Raw genomic sequence first — 15,089 nt, 5'->3', positions numbered from 1 at the left:
GAAGCCTCAATTAGCTACGGATACCAAGATGTCACACAATCTTTAAAACTCTTTAGACTAGATTCTTGAGGAGAGTTGGAAAATAACAGCCAGTTCAGAAAGATTTCTTTTTTTTCCTTTAAACACCAGAATTCTGTTGGGTTTTTTTACAGCTCCACAGTCCACAAAACTACATTACAGAAAGATGAAACACAAGAAATAGGAGCTTAAAAAGGAAGCACTTGGAAACAAAATGTATATTAGCTTAAATGCTTCTTAGGTTGCCAAGATATTCTTCCATAAGGTCTGACTAAACAGATTCTGTCCTCTTTGTCCTGGAGGCTGCATCTATGCACAGCTTCTGGAACTGCAAACTTCTGCTTTGTATTCTTTTACACCCGATATTGACAAAAGCAAGAACACTTTTGATGTGTCACACCCTTGGATGTATAAACCTTGGATGTGGATCTTCTACTGAGTGAGTGAATCATCAGGATAGTCCTCAGTGAAAAGGTATTACAGCAGTTTAATGCTTCATTTAAAACGTAGGGTACATTCCCAAGTGTCAGCAGTAGCTGAAGTCTGACAGAAGGGCATTACAGCTGCTGAGCTGAGGGAAACAACTGGTGCTAAACCTGTCTGACATCTCTGAAGATAATCCTTCCTGTTGCAATCTGACTAATAATACCAAGATGTTTTATTGCACTTTTCATCAGGAGGTCACAAAACACTTTGGAAAGGTGATAAACATCCTTACAAATATACTGATAGTCCTGTACTCCTAGAGTAGAAGAAAGGAATTGAGAGAACATACAAATCTGATGTTTGTACAATCTAGTAGTGATTCCATGGATTTATTGTATACATTTCTTTAATTTCAGGTGGGGAAAAAAGTAAGTACCTTTATAATAGTACATCTCTATTTTATATTCTATAAGTATTTCATATGGCAAATCCATCAAGGGGAAAATAAAACCCCAAGTCAGTGAATTCTAGGGAAGCAAGGAATAACTACTACTATGCAAAACATTACAGAAAGACATGGAGAAAAGGGAATTTCTGCAATCTTCCATTTTCTTGATAGGAAAGTGATGGGGAGACATGGCCAGAAATACTTGCAATTTATCAGATTTTAATCAAAAAATAAGACTCAGGAAAAAGATTATCCTTAAGGAGAAATTTACTATCTAAAAAGAAAAAAGATAAGGCAGTTAATTAATACTAATTGATAAAGCATCCAGGAGATCAAGAACACAAGGTCTCCTGAAACTGCCATTCAGATTAACATTTGAAAGAACCTTCAATACCTAGGAGGCCCACACAAAGTAAATAAGGTCCATTGCCTGAAAATATTTTCAAGTTCCTTTGAAAATTCCTTTCTTTATTCTTCAGGCAAATCTAGCAACATACAATGGGCCAGGAGACACTGACAGAATTTGCTTTGTTTGTGTCCATCGCAGGCCATCATTTATTTTGCCAAAAAAGAAAGCATTGCAATGCCTCAGGTTTACCTTAGTTGCCAAGATTTCTCCAATTAAATCACCCCCTGACAGGGGCAATTTTATTTAGTTTCTGTTTAATTCTGTCAGAAGTTCTCAAGATAACAAGATACTGTCCGCAGCAACATAAATCACCTAGATAACCATCAGTCAGGAATCCAAGACACAGAAATTCAGCACACAGTACAATGGGTTTAGCTTTGATGACAAAAATCCAAAACCTAGTGATCATTAGTAACTATTCTTCACTGCAACATTTGAATTTTGCACCATTTTAGGTTTTCTTTAGAGTAAGACAAGGATTGCAAAAATGGAAGACATTCCTGCCTATATGAAGCTGAGACACAGTATTCTTCAGAACACTAATTCATAAGCTGCTTCTTTTGCCCTGAAACATAATGAACTACTTTTGCCACTTCTGTAAGAGCAAGAACAAGCACAGGCACATTTGTGTTTCCTTTGTCTCCTGATCCGATTGCATTTTTATATTAAAACACACAGATCAGATACAGATCTATGATGTATGCTCATCTGCTGTTACAGTAAGAGACAAGAGAAAAGCAGTACATGATTAAACATGGAACAAGTGTTGTATCCTAATGAAGCAACCTACTGAATATGCAGTGGAATTCACTAACAGACTGACTGCAGTATGGGGCTTTGCTAATAACTGCATATTTAAGGGGGGGGGGGGGTGAGACAAGACAGACAGCAACCCCCAAACACAAAGGCTAGGAAGCTACTAGGGCAGAGATCAAAAGTATTATTATAAGATCATTACTTCTGACCTGAGTCACCCTGAGGCTAAAAAACGCTTCATGCAGATTAGCTATACTTATGAAATGCAGTCAGTGCAAGCTAAGAAAAGGATGCAAGATTGAGTTTTAGATGGCTTGCCAATATGTCCATGCATACATTAATGTGTCCTCTATATAACCCCAATTAGTTTTGTAACTACAAGAGAAAACTTCAGACTTCTGTTACTGCCACAAACAAAACATCAGCCTCTCAGTCCTTCACTGCTCTTAAGAAGCTCTGAAATGCAGCGTCTTTGCTCTGGAAGAACAGCCTGTGCTATGGCACAGCCTCAACCATTTGTCACAATTGAACGACAGGAGTCAAAGCAAATTCAGCCTTATCTTGTTCTCTTCCCTATCTGAACTTCACCTTTAGCATATGGTTCTTCCCAGTAATAAGAATTAATAATGTTCAGCAGTTCTGGAAAAATAAATGGGCTTTCTTATCACAGACGATTCCTCTATAAGCACTAGAAACTATATTTACACAGGAGTATCAGGCACAGTAAGGCTGAAAGATGCAGCAACCTGCTTTTCCTGTAAATCTGGTTCCCTGGTATTTACAACAGCATGAGCAGAGGACTCCCCTGCAATTGCTCATTTAAAACAGGCCTGTTGAATATATTTCCTAATGATGTTTTGCAGCTCTGTGCAGCAACACCGCGAGTGATCCACTGCAACATCATGAGAGCTTTGGAGTTTGCTCTTTTCGCAGTACCTGTGACTAGTGCATGCCTTTGTATAAGCAGAGCAAAAGCAAGTCCAGAGGAAGGCCAAGAGGGTGATCAGGGGCTGGAGCACCTCCCGTATGAAGACAGGATAAGAAAGTTGGGGCTGTTCAGCCTGGAGAAGAGAAGGCTGCGTGGAGACCTCATAGCAGCCTTCCAGTAACTGAAGGGGGCCTATAAGGATGCTGGGGAGGGACTCTTTGTTATGGACTATAGTGATAAGACAAGTGGTAATGGGTTAAAAGGTAAACAGAGGAAATTTAGGTTAGATATAAGGAAGGAGTTCTTTACTGTGAGGGTGGCGAGGTGCTGGAATGGGTCTCCCAAAGAAGTGGCAAATGCTTCATCCCTGGCAGTGTTCAAGGTCAGGTTGGACAGAGCCTTGGGTAACAAAGTCTAGGCGAGGTGTCCCTGCCTATGGCAGGGGGGTTGGAACTGGATGATCTTAAGGTCCTTTCCAACCCAAGACATTCTATGATTATATTCTAAATAGAATGTCCAGCAATAAAAATCCAGTCCAAAAATTTGCCAAATTTAAGGAACATAACACCAAAACCACAAAACTAGTATAGAACATTTTGCCCTTATTTGTCCAAATTGTCTTCAGAACGTCATTTTTATTGAAGTCAATGTTAATGAAATAAATAGATCTTACCTAATCTATGTTTTTAGAAACAAAGAATTACTCTTTGTGACAGCTTCCAGGAAGCTCAGGCTAAGGCATTTTTCAAGGATTAATTAATCATCCAGGCTCAGCTTCAGAGCCTCTTTCCCTGTCTCTGTTAATTTGCCACACAAGCACAGCAGCCACTGTCCTGAGGTCTGACTCATGCTTGCACACAGAAGGCTTCAGAGGTGACAAAAGGCTGTTTCATTAAAGACAGAAGAGGGTGTGCCAGACTCCAGGAGCCTTCACAGGAATGACCTTCCTGTGCCTAGGTGGATAAAAAGACAACTGATGGGTGTGCAGACACTCTATGCACCCACAGGGAGATGGGAGTTGGGAAAAAGATCTGGCTTGGAGTAGAAACAAAGCATCTTTTCCCCTCTAGATACAGAGAATCTCAAGTAGTGGGTAAGACAGGAACTTCTGCTGTCATCAAGCTAAAATAAGAAGTGGAATCAATGTGCTCTGGTAATGGAAGAGCCAAATCTTCTGAAAGCAATTTGCACAAATGTCGATTCATGTATAACCCTAACTTTGGAGGCCACTGAGCAAATGAATTGGCCATGTGCTCCACGTGGAGATGATTTTTCCTCTCTCCACTCACAAGTCATTCCACCAATCCCGACTTTCTGTGAGCTTTCAGCAACTCTGCTGAGCTCCAGGACAGTGCCCAGAGACAGAAAGCAAAGGAGGAAAATCCAGAGCAGCTCCTTCTCTCTTCTAGTGAGCAAGGCCAAAGATGTGGCAGCTGAAGTTTGTGCTTCTTTGTTTGAAAATATCCTAGGCTGAGATAACAATAGCTTACCTGGCTACTTGGTTTTGCACTGTCATTGATGCTTACACTTAAACCTTGCATTAAATTAGGAAATTAGAAAGGAGATAGTTGGAATTGACTGACATTTAAAATGTTCACGCAACCAAGAAGATGCAAGACCCTTACATGGACTTTTACCTAAAGGAAGCAGAATACATTCAAAAATTAATCTAATGCCACAAAACCACTAATAAGGCTCATTCAGAAGCCAGAGTTCTTTCATTTAATGAACACTGATTAGCTCTATTCTAGGAAGAAGGGAAAAAGAGAAGCATTTAATTTAGTGACAGAACTTGCAGAATTTTAGGCACAGTTGCGTTGTATTCAGATTTCTCAACAGACTAAAGATTCTAAAAAGGCATTTTTACTGAATTAGCGCTTTCTATGACATACCAGAAAAACCTCCATAGCATGTCACCGAAGCTTTAGAGGCGCAGATCAAAGGATTCTAAGCTTACCGCACCATCTAGTGTCAAGCGGGGGAAAGCACAAGAACATGTTAAATGATCATTTCATTACACCACATACGTTTTCCTTTAACAGAATAACAAAGCACAATCTCGATTCCTCCCTAAGTTACAAAGAGCATCTATCATCTTAATACGGAAACTTTTTCACAAAGCTCCTCGAAAGTTAGCTTGTTTCCCAAATCTCAATAGAGCTATGTAATTGAAAACTTCATTTATAACTTCAGTACTCAAAGGTGCTGAAGATTCTGTCAAGTTTATTTTCTACAAACTAATCGGTAGATAAACCTTTAACAGAAGTTTTCAGCTTTCTAAAAATTAAAGAGTGTCCAAACCGAGTTGAGCGTACAGGAAATGCTACAGGATGGTAGAAAAGTGAAGTTAATGCAACAAAACTGTAAGTTACAAAAGTACAAATCACAGTGAGAAGGGGGGTCTACTTTTCAGTTCAACTGTTTTTATTGCTTTTCAGAAGACAGTAATGAGCAATCTGGCTAGTACGCACTAGGTTTTAGGTACATGAAATATAACAAGGCATGTCTAACGTCAATGTGAACTCTTATTCACGTTCCCAAACAGTATTTATCCTAATCAGTATCCAAGTGTCTCAAAGAGACTTTCAGAATGTCTAAGGACCAGATTTCTAATGACTCAGCACACAAAACTAGCATAAGGCTATTAAAGAATCCTTTTTATATTTTGGTATCTAAAAAAACCCTTCTGAAGTAACCGATAATGACGAGCTCCACTAGGATATTTCTGGACTACATCAAACCGCATATACTGAAACATAAAATTATTGCCAAGCTCTTGAACAACTTGTACACAGCAACTTGATCTAAAATTTAAGATTCTTCTGTTCTTTACAGTGTGGACCATATCAGGTTAAAAAAAAAAAAAACAAAAAAAAAAAACACAAAAACAATGGGCCAAATCCTTCCATCCTGACTGTTAGAAAATCTCTTAAGAATCCCTGGAACATTTTACTTGGAGATGTACACGGCGGTACAGACAGGTCTGTGGCCTCTCTGTGTGAACTTCAACCATCCACAAACCCTTTAACTGTAATGGTGCAAGGCTGTGCTCAAGCTGTTGAGCTGGATTATGATATAAACCAAGATGCCCACTGGAAACTTGGGAGCAGAGGCAGGGCAATGGTACCAAGTATTCTATCTGTATAGACAAGGTGTAACTCCTATGACTTCCAGACATGGCCAGTTGTGGGGGATGGAACCAGAAAACCTACAACCCTAAAGGGTAGTTTTAGGATTGCATGATCTTTGCAGATTTCTTTCTAAATAAAGACAAAGGTATGGAGACAAGCAATTCTTTCCTCTGCCAAACTCAAGTTACTTCAGAAAAGTGATGTGATTAAGATGGATATGTGGCTTGACCTTGGGATAAGGCTTCAGTTCCAAAACATCTTAACCGATTACTTTTATGCACAAGCACTTTTCTTTTATGATACTATTTCAAGCAAAAATATTAGGCAAAATGATCCTGTCATCAGGTCATTGTGCTGCCACTAAACACAAAAAACTGCCTCAAAACCTCTTCTGAGAGGTGCACCCTGATGCTGCAGACCCCACAGTGAACTTCAGGCAATGAAATTCAGGCAGGCAGTGACTTAACCCCACTCAGCCAGGCAGCCACCCCCTGCTCATGGAGCATACTGCCAGCTGGGTGGCTGGTCAGACAGTCCTAGTGACACACAGAGGGTGATGTGGTCCCTCTCTTGGTACAAGCAAACTTGTGAGACTTTCATTTACAGGCATTTTCCATTCACACCAAGTTCTTTGACCTGTATTCAGAAAACTGGGCCAGAACAAGTCAACCTTTCCAATGCAAACAGCTCTCAGTGGAACTTCCCCAACAGCTTTATCCCACTGCACTTGCCAGTTTCTCCTCACTCCTAAGAAGCTGGCAGGCTGTATTTGTACCCTGGCATTTGTTATATCCCCTCAAAGCAGGATTCCAGCAGCTTCACCTCTCATGCAAGGCAACAAAATATTTAAATAGCAGGCATATTTATCCAGCCAATCTTTGAAAAAAATAGTATTTTATGTTTCCCTAGGAAGGCATGCTATGGGTTGAGAAGCAGTATACCTCAGATTTATCTATTATTCATTGCAGCCATGGTTACACAATACTGCCAAGAAGACTGCTGAATGGTTAATGATATTTGACTATAGGATAGGAAGTCTATAATTCAAGACAATGACCATTTTTGATTGGATTTCGGTGAGTTTGGAGACTATTCCTCAGCTATGTGGAAATCTCCATGACAAAACCTTTCCAAACAGGTATTTCAGTCAATTCCCAGAAACAAGTAAACACAAAGCCAGTATTTTATATAGGAAGGGTATTACAGTGCCATGAGCATTAGAAGAAGGTTTATTCCAGCCTCCTGAGATCATTCTCTACCAAAGGTTAAAATACAGGACACACTCTACAGGAGAAAGCAAGCAGAAACTTCAAAGATACTAAGTCAAAGACAGAAATCCTCAGCCTGAGGACAGAGCTTGCAGAAGATACAAATTTCCAAGAGGAAATACTGTATAGCTCCTCTTCTCCCTTCACTTCAGGGAACAGCAGACAACAACAACTCTCTCCTGTGACAAGAGCAATTTGGAGTGGGAGCAGTTTTAAGGCAACTGTAGATGTTTGGGGATACCCTTTACATCACTTCACAATAAGCTTATTATTATTGCTACATTATCAGCTTGGATCATGCAGCCTTACTTGAAACTCTCCAAATGTGAAGAAAATTACCTAGTTTCACACTTTCATGAATAAGAAGCACCACTATAATCTTAATACTCAAGAATCTTTAGAAGAACAGGGACATTTCCCTTCCAGGCAAGGGATTATTCTACTTGTGATTGCCCCCGAGGTTCCACAGAGTAGGTAATCCCATCCAAATAACTAAATCAATCTACTCCAGTGTAAGAAGATATATCACTGCTTGATACCACTGGCCTCTGCAGTATAAATTACATAAGCAACCCAGAAAGCTGTTAAAGCATGTTAATACATGAAGAGACAAGCAACATACGAACTACACACAGGAACAACAAGTACAGAGGGCAAAGACTAATTCACATGACTATCCCATGAAGGCTCAATGAAGACCAGCTGCGTCCATATCAATCTTTAACAAATACTTCATTTCACTTTTAACTACACTGTAACCACTCTATTAGGCAAGCAATACCCATTTCATAGATTTTGAGCACCAGAAGAGCAAAGCCCATCTGCCTTGCTTGCAGCTTAGTTGTGAGAATGAAACCCTTACCCAGAATATCACCACCTCTAGGGAAAACATTCATTTTTTTCTCCTTGCCAGACCCAATAGAAAATAAATTAGGAAACCCATCATGCTCATCATCACCTATGCTTGTTTCATTAGAGAAGTTCAGAAATTCTCCAAGTTATTGCACTCTTATTAAAGTGCACATGTAATTGTCAGGAATGTATTTCCTTTTGGTTAATGTGCAAGTTCACCATGAAGATAAGCATTTTTCACCCAGCAAGATATATCAGAGGACACCAGCCACACATACAGAAAGCCTTCTATATTCTATAAATAGCTGCCTTAGGTAACACAGAGATGCCTCTGCATCACTCCGAATTGCAACAAAACCCACAGAAAACAGCAAACACTTGAGTACATGAATAATGGCAAATGAGTTCCCTTTTCAGGCATAACTTATCACTTTGATATAGCTTTTGGAGAGGTGCAAAACCCAGGATTCCATTAGACATTGACACTCACAGTAACTTTTTTTTCAATTTCTGCAGAAGGGCAATCAGGAAGGGAAGTCTACCATCCCAAAATCACTGTGATATTGAGGCCAAGAACCTCAATTATTCCTTTCTCAATGTACAAGAAAACAGGCTAACTTGCAGGAATTGCTCAATTTCTTGCTTAAGCAAAAAACTCATACCTCAAAACAAAACTTTGCCAACTAAACCATCACTTGTTACACTATAGTGAGCCATAAGAACCCATCACAGGACAATCAGTCTCCAATAACACCTTTCACAAACCAACTTGTTTGTTCACATAACAAAATAAGCTTCCCAAGTATTTCATGCTACATGTTTTCTTGTATTTGAGGTCCAAAGCCACAGTGAATATGATCCTACCTTCAAAGGAGAAATGTGTGACTGTAAGACATATCCATGGACGTTCTCGATTTGAGATAAGTTCTTCTCTGACACATGAACCAGCTCTGGACCTCTCACTTCATGGGTTAATCGAGGCAAAGTATGATCATGTGGAGCATCCTCATCTTGATAACGATATTTCTAGAGAAAAGAGAGCAAAGAAGAACAAATTAGCTTTAAGGAAGCAATGGATATGTATTCAAGTAAATATGGGATAACAAATGAAGTATAAGACATGAGTCAATATAATACTTGGATTTCCTAATCTGTTCTGGAAAAAAATACCTCATTCTTAACATTTCATCAGAGAAAAATATCATGTACCATACCAATACACAAAACTTCCACCAAATAGACATCTGAAACAACATACTGGAAAGGGTTGACAATGAAGATATTTTTATCAGCTGAGCTGTAGTGTCAGTTCATATTTCACACCCCCAAAATTAATAACTGCACTTCTACAGCCTTTCTGCCCAAAGTATTTGAGTCATTTTCCATTTAGCCCCATGCGTCCTGACGCTGGAGAGCTCACATGCACTTCCACAGAGCCACACTCGAGCAGAAAATTACTCTTCAGTAAACATTTCTCCTTACCCTGAACACTAATCAGCATGTGAGGTATTACAGCTCTGTGCTCCATGAAGATGCAACATGGCAAAGAGGAAGCAGAAGCCTGTCCAAGATCCAAAACAAACTTTATGACAACAAGAAAAATAACCCTAAAAACTAAATTAAATTGACAGAACTGTCCTTCAGCTTGAATCCTTTTTAAAATGGCACCAGCCATGTGGATGATGGGCCCAGCTGTGTCTTGTAGTAGGGCAGTTAGGGCGAACCAGAACCAGCTGTGTCTGGTAGGGGCAGTCCTGACCTCTCCTTATAGAGGTGCCTGCAACCCCCCATTGCCAGAGCCTTGCTTTTTACACTTAATGCATATAGACACTGTTGTTCTGAAGACTATCAAGCAAACTCACATGACCTAATCCATTTATGGGGGATGTTGAGATGTTACAGGAGAGAGCAGGGGGACGAGAGCGGAGTGTAAACTGGGAGGAGACATAGGTCTTTGACAATGAGTGGGAGAGAGTCTCGTAAACACAATTTTCAGCTGACAGGTATGTGCTAAAATATTGCAATGAGGAAAATCAAAGACTAAAGAAAAGACAAAATCAAAGCTTTGTCATAGAATCATTTAAGTTGGAAAAGAACTTTAAGATCAAGTCCAGCTGTTAAGCTGGCACTGCCAAGTCCACCACTAAACCATGTCCCCAAGTGCCACTTCTACAAGCCTTTTAAATATCTCCAGGGGCGGTCACCCCACCACTTCCATGGGCAGCTTGTACCAGTGATTGACAACCCTTTCAGTGAAGAAATTTATCCTAATATCCAATCTTAACCTACCCTGGTGCATGCTGAGGCCATTTCTTCTCATCCTACCACTTGTTGCTTGGGAGACAAGAGCAACCCCCACTTCCCTAAGACCTCATTTCAGGCAGTCATAGAGAGCGATAAGGTCCCCTCTGAGCCTCCTTTTCTACAGGCTGAACATACCCAGTTCCCTCAGCCGTTCCTCATCACATTTGGGCTCCAGACCCTTCACCAGCTCCATTGCTCCTCTCTGGCCCCGCTCCAGCACCTCAATGTCTCTCTTGCAGTGAGGGGCTGAGAACTGAGCACAGAATTCGAGATGTGGCCTCACCAGTGCCACTACAGAGGGACACTCACTGCCCTGGTCCTTCTGGCCACATTTCCAATGCAAATATTATACTATATATTATAGAATCACAGAATGTTTGGGTTGGAAGGGGCCTTAAAGCTTATCCGGTTCCAACCCCTCTCCCTGGCCTTGAACACTTCCAGGGATGGGGCAGCCACAGCTTCTCTGGGCACCCTGTGCCAGCGCCTCAGCACCCTCACAGGGAAGAACTTCTGCCTAATGTCTAATGCAGGCCCCTTTAGGCACTGGAAGCTGTTCTAAGGTCTCCCCAGGGCCTTCTCTTCTCCAGACTGAACTCCAAAACCTCAGTCTGCCTTCATAAGAGGGGTGCTCCTGGCATCTGACAATCAATATATATCATATATATATATTTACACTATTCTGTCCAGATCATTCATGCAGCTTTGCAGCACAAGAAGCCATCTTGTGCTTGGCGTGGAAGAGAGAATATCTTTTGGACCGTCAGTAAGTCCTTTCCCCATCACACAACTGCAATGTTGCTGTTGCATGAAAGTCAAGACCCAGAGGAAATTGATTCATCCTGAGTCATTTGCTCCCAGAAAGCAGAACCCTTGCATGGATCGCCACTGGTAGACTTTCCTATGAAAACCTATGCTATATTTAATTATAAAATTGAAATCGATCACTTGGTCCAATAACTGCACATTCCCAAGACAAATTCGATAATATCTGTGTTTATGTGCCATAAACTGGGAAGTTCACAGAACAGATTTCCACTTTTCCATTTGCCTTTGTGTCCCTCCTATCCCAAGCCCAGCCTTCCTGTTCTTCACAAAGTATGAGCCTAGAGAATTTCTGGGTCAATCCTGTTATGTGTTTGCCTCATGTTCTTAGCACCAAACCCATCGATTTTCATGCATCTTTCCTCCCACAGCATCTCTTCACTGAAATGCTCTCAGCTGTGAACCAAAACAGCTTGACACAGTAAAAAACTAATGGTAAGACTGAAAATACCAAACCGGAATCAAGACTCTCCTGCAGAAATGCCTCATTTGTTTCCATTGCTCTGACCTGATGGAGTCCTGGAAGTGTCTTTGAACTTACCCCATTCCCTAGAAACCAGAGTTTTCTCTGAGGGTTAATTCAAATTTCAGGAGGGAAAAGCATGATTGCAAGGAAATGCTCTTCTTCATTTGACAAAAGAACAGGTGGATGTCTGATGATAATTAAATTACAAATCAGTGCCTGCTGCTGACAGGGTATTGTACGCTGCCAACTAGCATCAGATATTTAAAATCCTCTGTAATTACCTATAATGGGGGAGTGGAGTGTGCTGCTGTGAATTTTTAATGTGAACGTGCCTTTTCATAAGAGCTCATTCTCCCTACAAAGTGAGATCATTGCAGCATCACTGCTCCTTGCATCATACTATTTAAAGTAGCATTTCTAAGGCTGTGTTTGCCAAAGAGGTGTCAGATCAACAGGACTGAAGATATAAATCAGTTAGAAGGTAGTGGTCAAAAGCCTTAAATTTCCACAAAGCCAGCTGTCAAGGAAAAGAAAACATAGAAAAAAAAATAAAATACATTAAAAAAGTTACAATGCAAGTGACACTAGCCAGACTGCTGCACCTGTAAGGAGATATGGATGTTCTTACAACTTGCCTTTGACAGATTGTCAGTGAATTAAGGTAGTTGGGCATTTGTCGTTTGATTTTGGGCCAAAAAGAAATATTTTTTTGTAAAAATCCTCAGTATTTCTTTGCCGTTACCATCAGTTTGCTTTGCATAAAATGCAAACAGCATTTTATTTTAGATCAACTCAAGCTGACCTGTGCCCTAAGCTGCTGAATGTGGTCCTGCTAGAGTTGCCATTCAAAAGCACATATCCCTGTTGTCTAAGTGGGTTTTTGGCTGGACCACACTGCAATACATCACACATTACTTCTGCTTTCCATAGGACTGCTGTGAAAGGATGGAAGAAAGTGTATTAAAGAATTCACAAGGCTCTAGAACAACCTCTGAAATAAGAGCAGCCAATGAATCCTGGTCCTAAAGAGGATCTTAACCTACAAGAAGACACCCTGACATGTGCAAAAGACACAGAGGCAAAAAAGTGATGTTGCTTTTCAGTCAGTTCGAGCTTTATAATAGGTAGAGATGACAGATATTAATGGTGGGGAAAAAAGGTACCACCCCATACTATGGTAGCCTGTTCATGAGTGGATCCTGATCCCAGTGTCTCTTCAAAGCCAGACTGTTGAAAATACTCTGGCTAGCATAGTATGTTTCTCAAAGGAAATAAAAGCAATACTTAGCTGTTACACATCAGCATTTCAAGTCTCAAATACTGTCTGCTTTATGGTCCTCCTATGTCCTTTATGGCCTTTTCCCTTGATGCAGGATTTGAGGTGCTTTGCAAATCCCATGCAGATCAGCACCACTGCTAGTCATTTGCTCCAACCTTGACATGGGAGCTGCCTCTGAACAGGTTTAACATCATCCCCCTTTGGCACCATGTAAGGTCTAGAATTCAATACACTGGATTTGTTCACAGTATTAGCAACAGGCAAAAACTAAAACCATAATAGACTTGGACAAAAGTTTAATCTGCAAAGTTTCATTAAAAATGTTAGTGTCCTCTTGCCTTATTTTTGTGCTCAGTTTTTTCAGTGGTCTTCAATGTGTTCAATTTTACTGGTGCTGCTCTCCAAAGGCAGCAAATCTCAATGTCATACAGATGAGTATCTTGAGAAAACAAACTTTACAATTTGCACACACAAGTCATTGGGCATTCATCCAAACATGAGTAGAAATAATGTTAGTCATCCAACTGATTGCAAATGAGCAACACAGCTTGAATTCTGAATATTTGCAATCAATCCATAGAGTAAAAAGAGAAAAAAAAAATAAACCTCTTCTCATTATATAAAATGGAAGAAATCACAATCTGCTTGCCAAGACTGTGGAAGTAGATTAGGAAGCTTAAATCATTGAATAATTATACTTATTGTGAATGACTTGCTCTTTTGCTTATCAAGTAGATTTCTAACAAGCTTGTCACTATATCACAGCACTACCTTTCATCCAAGAAGCCCAAAGAGCTTTACAAGTGGCAGTCAAGTCTGATAACATCCTGTTGAAAAAAAGTATGTGCATCATCTAAAGGTGGCTAAAATTAGGCACAGAAATACAACAACTTGCTCAAGGTCACAGAGAGAATCACTTAATTAAGCAGTGGCAGAACTTTGTGAGGCTTTTCAGCCTGCTCTTCTCAGCCTGTAGTGCAACTACACTGACTTTAACAGTAATAATAATTACTATTATTTAAATGTAAGGTTGTAGGTTAGTTCCTGACTTTGTAATTTTTTTCTCCCCAAAAGAAATGTTCCAGGAGACAGCAGACTTTCTAAGGTCAAGAATTAGGCTTTTCTTTGTGTCACTGTAATAGCTAGCAGTGCTTTTTGTAATTTATATTGTGCTATCTCTGAGAAACATGCAGTGACTTTTAGGAAACAAGAGGTATCCTGTAAGAACCAAATTGTTTCCCAGAAGGAACACTATCGGTGCTGAATACCGAGAATTTATATAGCTTTTCCATTCCAAACAATAAGAAGTTCCTTTTTTTTTCAGAAGGCAAAAATAGAAGGCAAAGCTGTGATTTCTTCTCTCATTTTACTGGAATCAGACAGTTTTTGCCCACAGGTATGTCTACTGAAAAAGAAATGCTAGTGCAATACATTGGAACAAATATGTTTTTCATTATTATCCTCATCTGGTTTTGGAAACCCTAAACAATTTACTTTTCATGATGAAGGAGTAGTGAAATGGACATTAGCCAAAGTACCTCTCCCTTGTATTAGCTGAACGTAATTACACCTTTCGCTCACAAGATGGCACAAAAACCATCGAGTTAAGGCATTTTCTAACTGAGCTATGTAGTGTTGCAGGAAAAACGAAGTAGCTATGCAATGTCATAAAACTTCAAATGATTTTTGCTTCTAACTGACCTGGTACCACGTTATTAACAAAAGATGGGAATCTTTTACATTAAGTACATATAAACAGGTAATGGTCATCCGCAAAGCTGGCAGCTAGAGGAAACTTTTAACAGTTCATACAAGCATCAGGAATTACAAACAAGTAGGAATCTATTGGTTTCTGCAGGCTTTAGCATGAACAAAAACATTATGTATTGACAAGATTGAGACTAGCCCAGAATGCTGCATTCCACAAGGAATTCTAAATCCTAATTAAAACCGCCTGCATGCAAATCTGTACCAGGAGG

General features: G+C 40.0%; 1 protein-coding gene across 25 annotated transcripts in view; it reads right to left on the bottom strand.

Annotated features, from left to right (window-relative positions):
* DLG2 (discs large MAGUK scaffold protein 2) overlaps positions 1-15,089 on the bottom strand; it is a 1,003,655-nt gene that overhangs the window by 532,990 nt on the left and 455,576 nt on the right. For all 25 annotated transcript variants that reach the window (XM_062639108.1, XM_062639096.1, XM_062639094.1 and 22 more), the window contains one exon: positions 9,101-9,262. In XM_062639108.1, the coding sequence (XP_062495092.1) occupies positions 9,101-9,262 (162 nt within the window). The remainder of the gene's footprint in view (positions 1-9,100; positions 9,263-15,089) is intronic.

Source organism: Pezoporus occidentalis, unplaced genomic scaffold (genome assembly GCF_034315485.1).
Source record: "Pezoporus occidentalis ecotype Australia unplaced genomic scaffold, CSIRO_AGI_Poc_V1 ctg6, whole genome shotgun sequence".
NCBI lineage: Eukaryota > Metazoa > Chordata > Aves > Psittaciformes > Psittacidae > Pezoporus > Pezoporus occidentalis.
The sequence above is the reverse complement of the archived record's forward strand: the minus strand, read 5'-3'. Positions and strand labels throughout refer to the sequence as shown.